Genomic DNA, 20,378 nt, shown 5'->3' on the forward strand with positions numbered 1-20,378 from the left:
TTTGAATCTGACTCATTTTTCTCTACCCATCACACCATCCTGTATGTCCCAACTCATTTAAGGTCAGAACTCTGAAGCCACTGATGGGCTGCCACACTGCTTCCCAGGCAGCCTGCCTGACATCTTCCAGCTGTACAAGGATAGCAGTGCCAACCCCTCAAATGAGTCATCACCCCCAGAGAGACAGATGTAATACAAAAGGGAAGGCAGCCTCTGGTAAGCAACGTGCTTGCCCATCTCCACAGCTCCAAGGTGAAAAGCAGAAGAGGGGGAAACCAGCTGAACTGCCATGCACCATGATGAGATGAGCTCTGCACCTCTGCTCCAGAGGTAGAGAGCTCCAGCTGGCCAATATCTCCATGCTGGAGCAGTGAAGTGCCATGCTATGCCAGCGAAGAAATGTGGGTCTGGACAAACTTAGAATACTAATCACAATTTGGTCCCAAATTATTTCTCAATCTCCGGAGAGAAGGCAGACACATACCGACCTGAAAACAACTTGTGCGGGTTAGAAACACCTAAACGGTAATGCAGACCTGCCAAAGATAAGGCAAAATTAAAATATTATGGTTTGAGAGCATCCCAGTACTGAAACATACAAACTATGAACTAGGTAGTCTTTAACCATTAAGCAGAACACAAAAGGTAGTTAAGCTCACACTGAAAAAACAGTCATACTACAAGCAAGAGAGAAAAAACAATTATGAAGACCCTGTGCCCATGGAAGACAGCATATTATAAACCCACACAATTTTCTGAAACTGAATGAGCTGAATTTATAATTGCAAGAAGAGAGATAATGTAGCTTAAAGTTACTTTAAAAAATTCCATGCAAGCCCCTCCCTTTTGATGTCAGGTCACTCTCAGCACATGACATGTCACAAATCACACCATGCCAAAAATTTATTTGAGGGAGAAAACACAATGAGGATGGTACCTTCCCTCAGCTACAGTAAACTACAGTTCTCTTCAGGGTACACCCAAGTAGCTAAAATCCCTCTAAAATTATATGAAAAACAAAATCAAAACCCATAGGCTCAGAAAAGCATTACTTCCCTGAATCTGCACTGGAGTGTAGTTCACAGCTTCAGTTTTTCTGCCCAATCTCTGTATTAACACAGAATTACAGAAGACTACATTTTAGAGTGATCAGCTAACCCACTCTGAAGGTGGAAGTGAGAAAATAATTGCAAATTATTATGTATTAAAGTCTATGGCTTAATGAGTACTTTATAATTTCAAGATCTCTGAGAACACGTGAATAGCTATAATATAACTCAACAGGAAGTCTAGTATCATGCATGTCTCATGCATAAGTAAGAGTCATAATAGGAACTCCAGAACCAAAGGTTTGAGGAACAGTCAGAAATAGGAACGCTTTCACCATTTTGAAATGGTAATGTTAGGAATTAAAAATATAAGTGCAGGCAGAGATCTTTAAAATAGCCATTTAAAAATGCATATTTTGTTGCATATTGTACTAAAGAATTATCTCCAATGGACTATCTCAGATCCATACAGAAAAGGTACAATAAAAATACAGTAAGATAGCAGCAGAGAAAGCTTCTACTCTTAATACTCTTTCTCATATCAAAACCAGACAAGGTTGAGCACAGCTTCAGGGCAGCGACTGACTCCTCTATTCACTGACACAAAGCCTAACCCCATACAGAGTCAGAAAAAGTGCACATCTCCCAGGCTATGTCCAAGCTACCTCTGCCTCTAGCTGTTGGCACGTATAAATGCCCCTAAACATATGTGTTTGCCCATCTCCCTTTCATGGCCTAACATGAAAAGCAGAAGAGGGGAAAAACAGCTGAACTGCCAAGCTGGCATAATTCTCATTTCCATCACCCCAAAAAGCTGTTTTACATCCCATCAACTATTATATTAAATAAATAGCATCAATACAGCTGACTAGAAGCTCCTACTAATTTCACAGCCATAATAGAGGATCACAGAAATATTCAGTAAATTTTCATTTGGTTATTTATATATAAACACAAAATACTGCCCTTTTTGCTTTCTTTCTAAATATTTTAATACTTGAACATCACAACAGATATTTTAAGACCTGCAGGGGCTAATTTAAAGGTAAAAGAAAAATCTAGAGTAGCTCTATCAGGCTAAAAGCAGCGCACAAAGATTAGATCTGAGAAATAAATGCCAAGCATTTTACTGCTTATTTAAACCTGCCTCCTTTGATGATGTGTTCCCTTGGGCTACTTCTACAATAGCACCGAGTAGGAAAAAGCAGGAATTTGAAACATCTGAACAAGCAGTGCAGTGTATCAATCAATGTGACAACTGCAGTCCACCCTCGTCACCTTTTACATTTGAGTCTGTCATAGGCTTGCTGAATGTGGTAGGGTGATCAAATTTTAATGAACAAGAGAGCCTGGGTTTTAGTCATTTCTTGCACAGCACTGCCATTACTGAATGGTGAGCCTGGACCAGTACTTCTTCAGTAGCGCCTGATTTACTTTGTATGCCTACTGAGGGTGATTTATTCTGCATTTTTATGCTTACTGAATGCTTTGTTATCTTTACTGTGTTAAAGTTTTTAAGAGTTGCAGTGGTAGATGTATCCTTACCTTTATCCATGAGCTAGAGCTGACAATATCCATCAGTAGTTAATTTCCTTAAGTAACTAGAGTCAAGGTCATTTCTGTCATCTGTAGCACTCAGTTCAGCTAATAAACACAACAGTAGGTGCAGGGCCTTTCTTCTTGTATTTTAAGATGGGCCTTCCCACTCTAAATACAGATCTGTCAGTCCTATTTCATACATCAAAAAAGACACAAAGGAAACTTTGCTTTCTAAACGACCTTAAACATTTATGCAATGGCATGAAGAAAAAACATCATAGCCCTTGGACTAAATACAAAATGGAAATCCTCTAAAGAACATACAAGCAACAAAACAGAAACTAATTAACTAGAGAAGGAAGCTTGGAGCAAGAAGGGGGAGAGCACAGTTTCTGTTCATAGCAGTAATTTTACTGCAAGGTCAAAGGAAACTGAAGAGCTCAGCTGTACTGAGTGGCAGTCCAAACCAGGTGGGAATGCACTAGATCATGACTGAAGTTCTTCTCAGACCAAAAATTAACTTTGCAAGTTAAAAATGGACAGAACACACACAAAAAAAAAAGTGGAGGAAAAGAACAGATTCCTAGTGTAGGCGACAAGCTCAGCCTAAGATGGAAACCATGGACATGTTCTCTCAAAGCCTGCAAGATAAAAGGCTTTTTAAACTTCTGTTACTAAGCAATGCATCTGGGGACTTGGCAGAGTTTACTGAAAAGCAGCAGCGGATGGGACTACAGCACACAGGAAGCATGGGAGGAGAGACTCATTGCTGGGAAATGCAAGATCAACGTACAGAACCTATACATGGTAACAGTGGGAGGTGTAAGAAACCTGCTGCAACCACAGAAAATGCTACTCAAAAGAAAAAAAAGGTTTGGGTCAGATCATAAGAGATTGAATTCAGGCTATTTAAACAACCAACAAAACCTGAACATAGGTATTAAGAGATTAATATCACCTCCTTGGTATCATGAAAACAGATGTGAAAGTGACTAGTTGTCTCAGGTCTTCACTGTGGTAATAATATCAATCCAAAACTGTCAAGAGAAAACTAGAAGTTGATACAAAGACACCTTCCCTTGGTTTTTATTTGCATTCTATTATGGTAGACCTCAGACTATTAAGAAGAAAGACGTAGCCACCAAGAACATGTTTTCTTCAACTGTATCACCATTTAGTTTTGTTTCTTTGCATACTCAATTTCTTCATTTATCACCCCTACTTCAGAGAAGCACAGAGACTCACGTTCAGACAAGCCTCTTCTATGATCTTATTATGAGCACTGCAGTTTTGGAAACACCAAGTGAAATAGTTAGCAACCAAAGTAATATTAGGAGAGACAAGAACACTGCTTTCCATGATGCCCATGTTTTACTTCACAGCAACAGTGCATCCATTTAGCACTGACAAAAGACAAAAAGCTGTGCCGTGATACATTTCAATAAAAGTTTATGGTAATACTTGAACACTGTATTTCAGTTAAAGAACCTCTTAAAGGCCACTAATATATAACTGCAACATTGTTACTGTTCTGCTAGAAAGTGGGGGGGAGGCATGCTCTTAGGGAAGTAATAGCAGTAAAATTAGGTAAGTAATGTGTTCTTGTTGCCATAAAGTTTGCAAATGTTATCTAAAAAGACATGGTTCAAAACCATGAAAATACACTGGAAAGCACCAGCATGAAAAGGCAGACAACATACTGGCAATAGTCTAGAAAACAGCTTTGTGTACAGTTTGGATAATAATTTTCTCTAAAACTGACTGAAAGGACTTAGTGTATGTACACTTTTTTCATTTTTTCATTTTCATTTATGTACACATTTTTCATAATAGAGATGCCATACTGAAGATTCCTAATATAATAGGCTACAACTTTACCAGAAGAAAGCAACAGAGACTGTTCCTGCATCCTGTATTTCAAGAGAGGAGGACGACCCCTTAGCTCAATGGAAGCTGTATCATAGGAACATGCAACTACTTAAGTGCCAGGGTTTTTTTCCACCAGTGAGAAGGCTTAAAATTTATGTCACTATCCATGACATTAAAGGTGTCCCAGGTATCAGCACCTGATAAAAAGAATAAGGAAAAAACCCAAATGTGTTTCAGAGAATGTAAGTTTGAAAACAAAAGGAACATTTTAAGCATAAGTAGCAAATCAAGGAACTTCCTGCTTTCAAGGTCTTTATTCTGAGGCTGGTGGTTGTTAGTGTTGCTACAAGACCACATTAGTCCTTCCACAGAAGGAACATGCTGAACATAAACGAGTGGCTGGGAATGTCAGGCCATAGAGAAGCTGAGATGCAGGAAGTAAAATGACAGAAGGCACATGAAAAAGATTAAATTGGGCAGATGAGGCATTTCTCCTGAGAAACTGGGCTAAACTGACAGATAGAATGCACTGTAAGGGACAGACAAACAGTCCAAGTTTGTGCACAGCAAGGCAGTAGGGACCAGTATTTTTTGGTTAAAAATCAGCATGTGTTTCAGCATGTACGTCTTTTAGACATGCAATCACACAAGATCTGCAGAGGCAGGGTGAAACTTCTTTCTTACCGCTTGTCTGGTTTATCAGTTTGCTCACACTGATAGTACATGCTTTGCTACATGTCAGAGGAAAAATATTCCTGTATATATATACAAATATATATATACATGATTAAACACTCCACTTACTGCAGTAGTGCACAGCAGAACAAGGGCCATACAGCCTAACACAGCAAAATAAGCTGCCTATCTGCGGGAAAAGGACAACTAAGCACCTATGGTCAAGCATGCCAAAGAGGGCCCACAATTCTCTTTTCTGAGATGTGTTCTGAAGAATTTTGGCACTTCATAATAAGCAAGGCTCCCACAACATTTGAAAGGCAGATTTCAGGAACTAGGTCAGTGCTCAGCAACATGCTATTTGTATCTTAAACATAAGGATGGTTTTAATTTCCCAAGCAAATGCATACCAGCAGATACATCTGCAGAAACATACAGAAATGGGTTGTTTCCCTTTTCTCCACTTTTGAAGTACATTCTCCACCTTTTCCATGAGTCATGAAACACAGAGCAGTACATGCTGTATTAAAATACTGTGTATTTCTTGGACAATAACTTAACTGGATCATAAAGCTTGAGTCAAGACTTTATAAGCACTGAACCTCAGGATTCCTGTTAAACAGAATACGCCACTTTTTACCTGAAAGATTTTTAACAGTCATACCTTATTTTTCATTGAAATATATGTTCCAAAGATTAGGCAAATAACTTTAGCTAGATATGGATGCAACTAGCATTTTAAAGGACTGCACAGTATTCAGGCAACAGGAGAGAAATCCAGCTTCCCATGTTGGTGGTCGAGAGTTCACCTCTCACAACTCTCTTTGATTGATTTGTTAGAAAAGTTAATGGTCACATTTTAATATTTGCATTACCACACAAGGATCAGTCTGCCATTCAGGCTTTGTGCAATGACAATGCCTGACATTTTTTAATCCTTTGGCTTCCCTAAAGCCAAATATTATCTGTGCACATGAAAGTGAGTTTGCTCTATTCATCCTGGGATTTTCTTGGTCACTGTCACTTAGGTCCTCCTCACCTTTCCCTTCCTTTCCCATCCTCTACAATTCAAACAAATAAAGGCTCTTTCCAAAAACACTTTGGATAAATTTGATCTTAAGGACAGGAAGATATCTGTGTGATAACAGTCTAGAACAGACACTTCTTTGTCCCCACTAAACCAGGATGTTAGTTCCTTAATTCTCACTAAGCTTGGCCAATGAGCACTAATTTAAAAAACAGTAAAAACCAAGAAAATGTGAACAATGTAATTAATCCTACAGAAACAAGACTGTGCCAATATTCATACTTACAGGCTGAGGCTGTTCTGCAATACAGCAGTTGAAACACAACCAAAACTCACTCATTGTTTACAGTCTGAAGTGGGAACACAGATGAAATGCAGGACTCAGCCTCTGTAAATCTTTCTCCAGGTAGCAAGTCCTTTAAACAGGTTTATTTATAATGGTTCCAATGTGAAAATCCTTTCTCTGTTGAGCTCTTCTCCAAAAACAAGACAGTCTCAGGACAAACAACTTGAAGGCAAAAAATTATTTTAGAGTCTTCTTTAAGAACGCTGGTCCCAGCACCACAGAAATGATACGTATGCTTCTTTGGTCTCTAGCGTTATGTGAACCTGAAAACAGAAGTACATTATGTCAAAAAGAAAGAACATGCAGAATTTCGTGCTCCCAGACAGCCACCCATGCCAGTGATTCATTGGTAGTATCTTGAACCACAGGCTGAAGAGACACTGCAAAAAAGTCACATGCTTATTTCTACAGAGTCTACCAACAATGGCATATACCAGAAATCAATATGAGGCTTACATTCCAGCTTTGATTAGATGAAGTCATACCAAGAACTGGTGTCCAAACTTTTGGCAGCCATCTCTGTTTGATCTGTTTCTAGCTTTCAAATGTCATTTTAGAAAGTCAAAATTGCCCATAGGCTACCTTAAACTTCTTAGGCAATTGTGCTTATCAATACTTCATATTTCTCAATGGAAAATTTACCCAGCCCATTCACAGCATGAGACTTAAATAGTATTTAACCCCAACCCTATTCTAAATGGCTGTGGAAATATTGAGAAAACAAATAAATGAATTTCGGTATATGGAAAATTTGCAAAATGTCTGGACTTCACACAGAATCACAGAATATTAGGAGTTGGAAGGGACCTTGAAAGATCATCCACTCCAACGCCCCTGCCAGAGCAGGATCACCTAGACTGGGTTGCACAGGAACGCATTCAGGCAGGTTTTGAATGTCTCCAGAGAAGGAGACTCCACAACCTCTCTGGGCAGCCTGGTCCAGTGCTCTGTCACCCTCACAGTGAAAAAGTTTTTCCTCATGTTCAGGTTGAACCGCCTACGCTCCAACTTGCTCCCATTGTCCCTTGTCCTATCATTTGACATCAGAGAGAAGAGCCTGTCTTAGTCAACTCAAGGTATTTTTCTTTCATTCTCTCTACCCTCCTGCTTCACCTGCAATTGGCTTCAAAATATGACGTTACTTGTAGGGTTTGAAACTGATTCCTTAAGCCTCTAAAATGCCTCATGCGGAGCAACTGAGGCTCCAGATTCCAACTATTCCCTTGCTAAAATAATGTTTACTGGTTAATCTCCAACCCCGTTTCTTTCAGTAAGGGTGCAATAAAAATTCCTCTGAGATTTCACTCTGGTTGTTTATCTTGCCATCTACCATAAACTTCACTTGCAGAGAAAGTGAGATAATGAGTATTCAGAAGTTTTTACATGCATACTCCTCAATAATTCTATATAAGACTGCATGTTTTTATTCACAGGAATGTGTGCATAACTATGCACCATTATTTGTATGCAATTCCTCACAGTATCAAGGTGGCTTGGAGACTCCGTGAGATACATAAACATAAACACACATTCTCTGTTAGCTCCTGCCTTCATCAGTTCCCTCCATGTCAGAAATGCAGTCCCTGGTGTACTACATATGTGCCATGCTGCTGTGCTGCGCAGCCACTGCTGGCCAGGTGCTTCCCAAGACAATGTACACATGCAGAAACGCAGTAGCAACTTTCCTGTACTAAGTCCAAAGCTTCTGGAAAGCTTTTCCACTTCTTATCTTTTAAGAGATAAACAGAGGCTCTTCGAGAAATAAATGCATGCTGCAGCAACACCATCTAACCAGCAAAACCCCAGCAAAAGTACCTGTCTCTCTTAGCTTTCAAAAAGCTACTGGTAGTGTTTAAATTAAGTTTATATGCCCGTTTCTGGCATTTCTTGCCTAAAGATCAGAAAAGGAAGGGGGCGGGGAAAGGCTTTGCTAGCTTTTCCTATAACTAACACAGTATAAAGCAAAGCAATGGTATTAAACAGAACACCTTGAGGGTAAGAAAAAACCTAAATGAAAAACAAAAAAATCCTTCTACACAACCCTTCTTTTTTCAGACACTTCAAAAATGATCTCAGTACAGTGCCAACACGACGTATTTTCACTACAGAAAAAGATGATCATCTAAATCACATGTATGTGTCAAGAAGTTGCAATAAAACCTGGGAATTATCACCCAATAGTATGAAACCCAAGAATAAAAATAACTTAAGTCCCTAAGGAAGTTCTCACTTCTTCATAAGAGTTTTCACTCTTATGAGTTCTCACTCATAATTTTCTCAGTCTTAGTTCCTGAAAGTTTGATCAACTTTAAATAGCAAAAGCTGGACTTGATGTAGAAAAGCTTGATAAGAGAATACTGTTCTCTTCAGTCTCAGAATTTGCATGCTACACAATTCTTTTCTAAACCTGACTCAATCTGTAGCAAAAATTGAACTAAAACGTAGTTTACTGTTAAGCATGTAACAACCGATAATTTTAGTTGAGTAACTGTACAGCTTGTCTCTCTTCAATCTTGGTGGTTCTACAGCAATGCTCCCCCAGTGCTAGCTGCTCAGATTATGAGGAACTGAGAAAGCAAGTACTCAAAGGCAGAGAATTTTGAAGTCTAATATATTGTAACTTGCAGGAGCTAGAAACAGATACATTGCAGTGTGCTTCTCATGCTGTGCAAGTGACCCAGCATTCTGATTTGCAGTTCCTGAAGAGCTGCAAATTTCATGGTTCTAAATGAAATAAATTTAATTTCATGATTCTACAATCAGTACCAAGCAGTTTTACCATCTGTTGTCTTTTAATTAAAAAAAAATAAAAAAAATCATAGTGATGGGAGGGCATATCTGTAAGTCTGCAGAAAACTGACAGTAACTGCACCTCTTAAAAGGCAAACAAAAACTTGGCAGTATTTGTTAAGAGCAGTAGAATTTTACACACCCCCACTCTGCTAAATAAACTATTTTTACAGTGGTCAAGTTAATATAAAAGATCAGGTCTAAATCTGCTGCACCAAAATGGAAAGAAAAAGCAATTAAACTGAAGGCAACAAGCCGTATTAGCACTGCCATGGCAAAAGCAAGAGGTCAGGATTTCTCTGACACTGCTAGGCACTTGCTGAAAGAACAAGTTGAAACAGGAAAATTCTGTTGTTCTCTTCCACATTATTCGTTATAAAGAAAGAGAGAAAGGAGGACCATACTGATCTACAGCTACCAGTCAGGTAATTACCTAGTATCAGCCCAATTGCAATCTTGGGAGAAAGTGTTCCTGCAAAGGCCAGACTCCACCCAAGGAGAGCTGCAATTAATGAGATTCCAAAACACGTGCAACACTTCACAGCCAGTTCTCTGCTTTGGTGCAGGACCAAGCTTTTAACGTGGCTCTGATTGCAAGTGTTGCTGCATTGGTCTGTGCCATCTGGCCAGATGAAGGACAGCAGAGGCTGAAGAACACTGCTTAGGACAGCGGCTCCATCTCTTTGTTTTGCTCTTTACACAGTTTCATGGTGTTCAGAGTGGCAGAACACCATACAGGTCATGTCGAAAAGCCAAGGTGCTGATTCTGTCTTAACCAGAAAGTTAATCAGAGCAATGAATGGTGAAACACCTATTTGCTTTTTCCCATTTAAACTTTCTCAGCTGTGAGAAAGCTATGTTAGAGTATGCAATTCACATTGCAAGAACACACCGGACTATCATGCCGAACAACTCTGTGACATTTCAAGGCTTTTATACCTGATGTATTATTTTAATTTCAACCCATTTATCGAAATTTTAAGTAGTAAGAAGAAATGAAGATATTAAACAGGATACATTGTTTAAAATGTAAAGTGAAAACCAGAAAGTTAATTTTCATTACTCCAAACTTTATTCCACAGTAGCTTATTGAATGCAAAACCCAAAACTACTGCTTATTGTTAAATAGCAGTTATAAAGACAGTGAGTGCAAACACTGCATTAATAGATAGTGGGGGTAAAGCACATTCTCTTACAGTATCAGCAATTTTTTTCTTATTAAAGCAGTATTAGCTTTTCTGTAGGAAATAAACAGAGTAGGAAAGAAGGAGGGGTAAAAAAAAAGAAATCAATCTCCTCTCCAAGCTCTTCACATTTGCTGGCAAAAAGCAGGTTAGAGAGCATTTACCTTAGTTGATCCAAACAGGAGTATGCTGTGTGCTGTGGAGAGTCAGCTAGAATAAAGTTACTTATTAATTATATAGGTTAAGAACACTCCGCAGTTTTTAAAAGCATCCATAAAGTTCCTTTTAAGGGTGAACTCTCTGTATCCTTTGACTGCATTCTGTTGGCTGATGGCTTCAAACAGGAAGTATGGTTAAAACGCACTGACAATTACTTGAAGCAAATAAAACCACAGGAAGAGAAAGAATTTGACTGCAGGTGTTAACATCTGAATTTAACTAGAATTGCTCCAAAGGTCAGACTACTATTTAAGGAGGAGGGGAAAAAAAAAGGTAAAAAAAATAAGTGAAGCATGCACAAAGTCATGACTAAGTATGCCATGTCACAGTACATCATGACATGACATGATGCACGACATGCATACGTAGGTACAAGGTTATGACCAAGACTACTACTAATTTTTTTAGTCTCAAGTACTTGATAAGAAATTTACGGTTATTCTTAATATGGAACTATCACTCCACAAACAACACCCTTTTTTTTTTCCTTAAGGCTCTGAACAGCTATTATTTATTTCAATCCTGCAAGCTGTAAGTAGAAAATTACCATTTCAGAGTGTATTTTTAAGACTTCTTTCATATTTTTCACTTTAAATCTCTACTGTAGTCACACTATTTCCTCTTCCTGCTTAGTAGATTATATAGTCAAATGGCAGCAAGAAAACAGGTGGGCAGGGGATTAAGGTATGTCCAAACCAATGGAGAGGTTGTGGCTGGTGCACACTTCCATGCACCCATAGCTGTAGCAATTGGAAGATGCTCTCCAGCTCGCAAAGGAGGTGAGAAGTGTTTACTTCCTTGCCAGTCTGATTTTCAAACCAGTTTTTAGAAATAAAACTATCTGTACAAGGAGCAACAGAGGTTTCAAACAAACGCTACCTGTTGAGAAAGCTCCCTTCATGCATGAATTTTGTATCAGAAATTTTATCTCGCCACAGCAGTGCACTTGCAGAAGCACTTGTCCTCCCTAGCTGAGCAGGCAGTTCTGGGGACTTTGGCACTGCTTTTATTGCACCAATTATCTTTAGCACTTTCAGAGCCTGAGAAACATGAGCTGCCAGTAACTCTTGCAGACAAAGGACAACATTCAACATTGACACAGAATGAAATCCCTTTTTCACTTCCTCATAACTTTTCCAAATCTATTCTGCTCCCCTCACTCCACAGTAGCTTATTCAAAGTTTGATTAAGACTTTCTTGTACATTTTGAAACCTTGAACACATAGGTTCTAACTCTGTAAAAAAAGTTATTTTTTTGCATGCAGTTTTGAACATTATGACTAAAGCTATTTATGAGATTTTATTACAGGGTTTTATTTTGAGATTAGTGGTCATTTGGAGTCAGTTCTCTTCTTTTACCTCCATTTATATTGAAGTGGTTTTTATTAGTGTACTTCCTTAAGGAACTTAGGAATAGGTTGTACTTCAAATCAAGCTCAACACAAATTAATAGTCATGGTCGACTATATATTATGGGAGTGCTTTGTTCTAAATCAAGTTTCAAAAAATACTGAAAATGGTGGAATAGAAGGAAGGCACTCTTACAGCTTAAAGAAGAAAGTTTTTTTTAAAATTAATTTTACTTGGTGTTACTAGGATGTAGTCTAGCTTTAGGAAGAATCTCCTCTTTCACTGGAATCAAAACACCTCTAGCTTTTGTTTGTGTTTTCACTTTGTAGGAAGCCACCACAAGTTTCCCCACAACACATGCACCCACCTGAGATACTACATAGGAAAGCAGCAAAAGATACAAGAAAGGAACCACAGCAAGTCCATAAGGAGAAATACTAGGCTTTTCATATTAGGTCACTGACAGCGTGAGAGGAGCCATAAAGCAGGTGACAGCAGGAAAGCACACCATTCTGTCAAGGAAAGAACACCTTGCACAGCGTGACAGTAATCATGGTGTTTGCAAGTCTCAGATGGGAGCTTAAAGCAGAGAGTCTTTAAACATCTTTAAAACATCCTGAGAGCATGAAGCTCAAACATTTGTTTTATCTGACAAATGTATTTTTTTCTTTTTTTGTTGTTTCTTTTTTTGCACCCCCCACCTGCAGTTGTCTAAGATTTACTCTAGCCATTCTGTGAAATTTAATTATTTCAGCTATGTAATGGTCTCCCCTTGAAAGCTCCTTACTACTTTGTGCACAAAGCCAACAAATGAAACAGACAGTATTTCAATGGTCCCATTAAAATGCTACATGTCCACTTTTAAACATGAAAATACAGTTTTTCAGGACCAAACCAAGTTTAACAGCTGTGTCAGCAACTGAGCAGTGCAGTAACCTTTTCCCCAGCATTGACACTTCAAAGCTTCCTGTGTCTTCAATATATAATTGTTTTCAATATACATGGGTTTAATACAGCTTTCTGAAACAGCTGATACATAGCTTACATTATTTCCCTCACATACAGGCAGATGGGAACCTATTTTTCTGAAGACCACAGCACAGAACATCTAATAGTTCTCTGCTATGAAAATATAGGAAGACTAACAGAAAACTAATGGTCCAAATTTATTTACTAAATAACAGGAAGACAAAACAAAGACAAAATAAATGTGTTTTGTCCTACTTAAGACATAGTCTGGGCATAATATATATGTTGCCCTACCTACAAAAACCATCTGTTAAGAACAAGTGAGAAGCCTTTGTAAATCCACTCCTGTGGTTTAGCAAATCTGATTTCATATTGCCTACAGATTCTCATTAAATAAACAAACAATCCATCTTAGTCAAAGTTCTAACTGATCAATAACATTATTCTTTTACATGGCAAGCCCTTCTGAAAGTAACAGAAGAGAACACTTTTCTCAGCTGATGTCCTTCTTAATTCTAACAGGTTATACCAGTCAGAGAGAAAAAATAAATGAGTCAAACTAGTACTCTGAACAGGGTACCATTTCCAAAAAGAATGAAAAGAAAAAACCAAAACCAAACCACACAAAACCTCAAAACCTCCCTGAAGAGCCACCTGTTATTACTTCTAAAGTAATGGCAGAAAATGCTTAACATCAGTGTCCAGAGAGTCAGTCTTTTTAACAACAGCGCAGCATTAAAAGGAATGGACTAGTATATGGGGAAAAGATACCCATGGCAAACTACATGACAGACCATACAAGATATTCAAGGGATTCCTACCTGTTTTTTGACAGTAAGTAAATAGCATTATTCACAGCATTTGTAAATATTCCTTTTTCTACAGAAAACTAATACACCACAGCAGTTTCCAAGGAAGATTTAGGACCGAGGAAAGGAATAAGTGGGAACAAGGGGAGCAAAGCACATTTAAACTGTCAGGATTTCACAGAGGCAAATTCTCACTGGTACAGTAAGTGTTTCATATCAAAAAAATCAGCATGGCACACTGCATTTGCAGATTTTAACTTGCAATAGTAAGATAGACTGCCTTGCACCAGAAGTCTGCCATTGTATCTGAAGACATTTTAATGCACTTCAGTACATTATTGCTGTCACTTCCTCACCTCCCACTCAAGTACAAAACAATTATGAGACCAGTTACAGTAGGCGAAGCTGCATCATGTTTTGTGGGGCTGGGTAAGTTAAGTTTACTCAGCCACCCACTAACACCAGCTAGGGTGCACATTTGCCTGTTTGAAAAGCCGGATGAATCACATCTGTTCAAGCCTTCCTTGGCACCTGGCGATGAGAAGTTTCAAATGGGAAGAGCACATCAGCTCAAGCAGCAAGATTCTGCTTTATCTTTCAGTTCCGTAGCCTGCAAGCAACAAAACAGCAAGAGACAGAACAGGATACTTTTCACCTGCAACAGATCTGCAAACTGTTCAACAGCATACTAGAGTTTAAGGCTCTACCATTTCATTATTGTTACTCTCTAGCAGTTTTGTCATCTTTCTATTCCTCGCTGCTTTAGATGAATGGAACTTTGTGTGTGCACTTGCATATATGCCCATGGGAGACTGCTTAAAGAAATTTAAAAGTTAAGACAAATCACATTTTCCAATATACTAGAAGTGAAATTTAGGAGTTTGAAGTATGAACTTACAGAAGTTATAAGCAGAGACCTATTAGTTCATGCAGCCCATCTTCTCAGGGGTACCAGTTCCCACATAGCAGTACAGTCTACTGTACTGTGCAATATACTGTACTTTCGGTGCTCCCATTAATTCTCCTTAATGCCCACTCTGCACCTTAATACACATCACATCTGCTGGATTCAACTTCTACCACCTTTAGTGGGCACTCATTTAACTAGCACTCACAACAACCACACATATGCAAGTGTAGTTAGACAACTCTGGTGTGGTGACAGTTTTTCCTGACTAGACACTTCAAAGCAGTATATTAAATTATTTGGTTTATTTCATAGGAAGTCCATCTTCAGACAGAAAAATGAGCAGAAATAAAAGCAAAACTACAGAAGTTAGGCAGGAGAAGCAGGATGTTACTGGGACAAAGAGCAGAGCCAGAAAGCACAAAAGATTTAGAAGCAGAGAGAGGTGGTAAGTGCTAACTGGGCCTGTTAAGACTCCAATCTAAAGATGAGCATGGGGAGTTGCAGCAATTGACTGACAACACAAGCCTCAAAAAGAATACTCTAGTCAGAAATATGCAAACATGTAAAGGTGGTTAACATAGCTCTGTATGCATGTAGAAAAAAGAAAAATCAGATAAATAGCCTGATGTTTTCCTCTGCTCCTATCACTGGCCAGAGATCTCCTAGCACAGCACCATGTAACACACAGCACAAAGTGACACCTAGACAGGAGGGTCAGGCTTCATCTTTATCTAGAGCAAACAGCAAGAGATGGTTCTCGTTATCTTCCTCTGCCTCAGAACATTTCTTAAGTCACTTAAAGGAAAGGAAAATCGAAATGTAACTGTAGTAGCAAAGAAGTTGGGTTCACATGTTATAATTTAAATACGCCATAATGCAGAAGAGTGTCCTAATTCTATAATCCTTAAACAACTGCAAAGAAAACAATGAATTGAAATACAACTAAGAAGCATGCATAGAGCAATTTGAGACTTCCACTACACAGAAAGCCCCTCCTATCCACTTCTACACACAAGAAAGCCTACCGAATACCGTGACTGTGTGCATGCACGTGTCCGTATGAAGCCACACACACAACCTATAATTCAGTAACTGCAGCAAACAAAGTATTTAGTTCCTATGGATAAGGCCATTACATACCGCAACTATAAAAATAACCAGTAAGCTAACATGCTTTTACCTTTTTGAACTTCAGATAGTTGTTAAAGAGAACAACTACAAACTGAAGAAGTTTCTGGGGTCAGCTGGTAAAGAAAAGTTTCATATGTTAGAGTTGCAGCAAGTATGAAAAGGCATTTTGAAGGTCATCAGCACCTTTTTTTGCTGAAAGCAGCTTTCCATTTTTCAAAACAGAATAAGGTTTAGGGAGGGGAGAATAATTGAGAAAAATCCATCAGATCTTTTTTTCATCTCTACAATTGTTCACATTGAGCCATTACACATGCACACATAGTAACAGCTCGTTAGGAGCAATAACACCAAGACTGTTTCACAGAAGAAATTCCATAATTCAATATCTTATTTTGGGACCACCTTCAGACTGCAGCTTGATTCAGATACTATGCATTAATTAAGAGGAATTATTCTTCTTTCATTCTCTCCCAACTAAGTTGAGAGTCACTGCAAACAATCCCTAATAATCAGCTGAACTTGAGTATTTACTCTTTGGAATAAATAATTGACCACAGAGAGCACTTACACATCTTCTATAAAACACCGATAAAATGTTTACCTCCACAAAGGCAAGAGTATGAAAAATGTAACTGCAAACAAAATCTTGAAAAGTCTTACTGATACTCATTTTGTGACAGATTTTGGAATCAGCAAACAGTGAGAACTGTGTCAGGCTGTATCTCCATAGAGACTAAGGAATCCAGGACATGCCTTATGAGGAGCTAACAGTACAAACTTAAGCTGGAACTGTAAGTCAGCAGGCTGCAGGGCAGTGATCTCCCCCTTCAGCAGGGATACCTCTCAAGGTTACTTCTTGAGGTTGAGAGACCCCTGACCCAGCATCTGACATCTGTAACAAGGTAAATTAAATTTTACACTAGGCCTGAAAGTATCACAGAATCATAGAGCATCTTGAGTTGCAAGGGACCCATAAGGATCATTAAGTTTAACACTCTGCTCCTTTCAGGACTACCTAAAACTAAGCCATATGACCATGAGTGTTGTCCAAACACTCCTTTGTGCCATGACCACTTTCCTCAGGAGTCTGTTCCAGTGACCGACCATCCTCTCAGTGAAGAGCCTTTTCATAATGTCCAACCTGATGCAGATTCATTCCATTTCCAACAGAGAGAGATCAGCACCTCTTGCTTCGCTGTCCCCCTAGAGGAAGTTGTAGACTGCAATGAGGTCTCTCCTCAGCCTTCTCTTCTCCAAGCTGGACAAACCAAGTGACCTCAGCCACTTTTTATAAGTCTTGCCCTTGAGGCCTTTCACCATCTTGCTTGCCCTCCAGACACACTCTAATAGTTTGATGTCCTTCTTATACTGAGGTGTCCACAAATGCACACAGTACTCGAGGTGAGGCTGCATCCGTGCAGTGTGGAGTGTGACTATCACCCTTCTCAACCACCTAGCTGTGCTGTGCTTGAGGCACCACAGGACACAGATGGCCCTTTTGGCTGCAAAGGCACACTGCTGACTCACACAACCTGCCATCAAGTCAAATCCCCAGATCTCTCTCCGCAGGGCTGCTCTCCAGCCTCTTGTCCCCCAGTTTGTGTTTGTAACCAGGATTACATCTCTGGTGCAGAATCCTGCCCTTGCTCTTGTTAAATTTCATATGGTTGATGATTGCCCAGGACTCTAGTCTATCCAGATCTCTCTATAAGGCCTCTCTACCCTTAAGGGAGCCCACAGCTCCTCCTAATTTAGCATAATCTGCAAACTTACTTAATATTCATTCAATACCAGCATCCAGATCATTTATAGAAACACTGAAGAGTGCTGGCCCTAAAATTGAGCCCTGGGGAATGCCTCTGGTATCTGACCACCAGCCTGATGTAACCTCGTTTATTGTAATACTTTGAGCCCAACTTATCAGTCCATGGTTCACCCAACAAATTATGGACTTGTCCAGCTGTATATTGGACATTTTGTTCAGAAGGATACTGTGAGAGACAGTATAAAAAGCTTTGCTAAAATACAAAAACACATTCTAACTAGATGGGTGAACTTGTTATAAAAGGAAATTAAGTTAGTTAAGCAGGACTTTCCCCTCATAAATCTATGCTGGCTATGACCGATGACTGCATTGTCTCTCAAGTGCTTTTCAGTAACTCCCAGAACTTTCTCCATAATTTTACCAAGCACCGAAGTGAGACTGATAAGCCTGTAATTGCCTAGGTCTTTCTTCTTACCCTTCTTGAAAATTGCTGCTTAATTACCATCCAATTATTGTTTAATTGATTAACATTTGATTTTCATTTCATCACTGATTATCATTTGATCACAATTTAATCATTAATAAAACCATTTTAGCTAAACACCATAATGATGACTTTGTTAATTCACCTGCAACACACATGCCTTTTTATACACTAGATAACATGAGCAACTTTACCAAACGAAGTTTAATTACAAGTTAATAAAGTTTAAGAAATCAGGTAGAGAGATGTCTTTTGGTTTTAAAACTGCACAATGTGCCACAAGTAGAAAAATAGCCAAGCACATACTGTGGTCAGCTTAAAATAAAAATACATGGAGCACAAGATGAATCTCCAACACTGAAATAAAATTTCAATGGAGATACTAGAATTATTTACCTAATTAAGAAACAAAGTGCTGTATAAAACAGGGAGTTTCAGAATGTTCCAGAAACACTTTAACAAAGTATGTATTCTCAGCAGAACAGTTACTGCTGTTCTGAAATCTGAATGCACAGGAAGCTAAACTGTCTCCTCAGAAACGATCTGCTTACCTAGCCAAGGAACACTTGTGCTCCCTGTGTATCCACAAAAAGTTCAAGGCCATTACTGCTAAAAATACCCATTTGGAGAATGTCCTGTGGGTCATATCTCAGTAGTGGTTACATTACCCGAGGTTTTACTGCCAATGTAAACCCACCGTAAATCTCAAATAATTTGGCTTTCCTATGAAATGTCCATGCATAGAAACATAGAATAGTTTTGGTTGGAAAAGACCTTTAAGATCATTGAATCCAACCATTAATCCAGCCGTACTAAGTCTACCACCACTAGACCATGTCCCTGAGCATGACATTTACTCATCTTTTAAACAATGGTGACTCAACCACCTCCCTGTGTACCCTGTTCCAGTGCTTGACAACCGTAAAGAAATTCCTCCTAAAATTCAACCTAAACTTCAGGCCATTACCCCTTGTCCCCTCACTAGCTATCAGCGATAAGAAACCAACACCCACCTCACTACAACCTCCTTTCAAATAGTTGTGAAGTGTGATAAGGTCTCCTCTAAGCCTCATTTTTTTCCAGGCTAAACTGTTCTCATAAGACTTGTTCTCCAGACCCTTCACCAGCTTCCTTACCTTTCTCTGGACATGCTCCAGCATCTCAATGTCCTTTTTGTAGTGAGTGGCCCAAAACCGAACACGGTACTCAAGGTATGGTCTCACCAGTGCTGAGTACAGAGGAAGGATCATTTCCCTGGTCCTGCTGGCCACACTATGATGCCTGATGCCCAGGCCTTCTTGACCTCCTGGGCACACTGCTGACTCATGCTCAGTCAGCTGTCCACCAACACTCCCAGGTCCTTCTCCAGGCAGCCTTCCAGCCACTCTTCCCCAAGCCTGTAGTGCTGCATAGGGCTGTTGTGACTCAAGTGAAGGACCCGGCGCTTAGGCTTATTGGAGTTCATGCAATTGGCCTTAGCCCAGTTATCCAACCTGTCCAGGTCTCTCTGCAGAGCCTTCCTACCCTCAGGCAGATCAACACTCCCACCTAGTTTGGTGTCATCTGCAAACTTACTCAATTCCCTCATCCAGATCATGATAAAGATGTTAAACAGAAGTGGCCCCAGTACTGAGCCCTAGGGAACACCACTTGTGACCAGCTGCCAGCTGGATTCAACTCTATTCACCACAACACTTTGGGCCTGGTCATCCAGCCAGTGTATTACCCAGTGAGACGTATGCCTGTCCAAGCCATGTACAACCAGTTTCTCCAGGAGGTTGCCGTGGGCAGTGGTGTCAAAGGCTTTACTACAGTCCAGGGAGATAATGTTCACAGCTTTTCCTTCAGCCACTAAGCAGCTCACCTTGTCATAAAAGGAGATTGGGTTAGTCAAGGAGTACATGCCCTTTCTGAGCCCATGCTGACTGGGCCTGACCTCCTGGTTGTCCCACTTGTGCCGCATGGTAGCACCTAAGATGATCTGTTGCATAGACAGTGGCATATGGCTTACCTACATTGAGAGGTCTCCAGTGAGCAGAAAAACCTAGAATAAAGGTGTGTCAAGGCTAAGAGCTATTTTTCCAACATGTTTTAAAGTAAGTTCTTCATGCCTGTAAATGCTAAACAGGTTCATTTCAGCTCATCAAAGATGCTGACAAAACCATAAGCAACTTGCAATGTTTGTCTACTAAATACACAATTTTTCTTTTGTATCTCAATTCTTAGTCAGTGGCTCATGATAAGGAAGTAAACAGCAATGTG

General features: G+C 39.5%; 1 protein-coding gene across 1 annotated transcript in view; it reads right to left on the reverse strand.

Moving 5' to 3' along the window:
• CDC42SE2 (CDC42 small effector 2) overlaps positions 1-6,499 on the reverse strand; it is a 26,619-nt gene extending 20,120 nt beyond the window's left edge. The window contains exon 1 of the mRNA XM_010182323.1: positions 6,446-6,499. Coding sequence (XP_010180625.1) covers positions 6,446-6,499 — 54 coding nt within the window. The remainder of the gene's footprint in view (positions 1-6,445) is intronic.
• Between the last annotated feature and the right edge of the window lie 13,879 nt (positions 6,500-20,378).

Source organism: Mesitornis unicolor, unplaced genomic scaffold (genome assembly GCF_000695765.1).
Source record: "Mesitornis unicolor isolate BGI_N332 unplaced genomic scaffold, ASM69576v1 scaffold10904, whole genome shotgun sequence".
NCBI lineage: Eukaryota > Metazoa > Chordata > Aves > Mesitornithiformes > Mesitornithidae > Mesitornis > Mesitornis unicolor.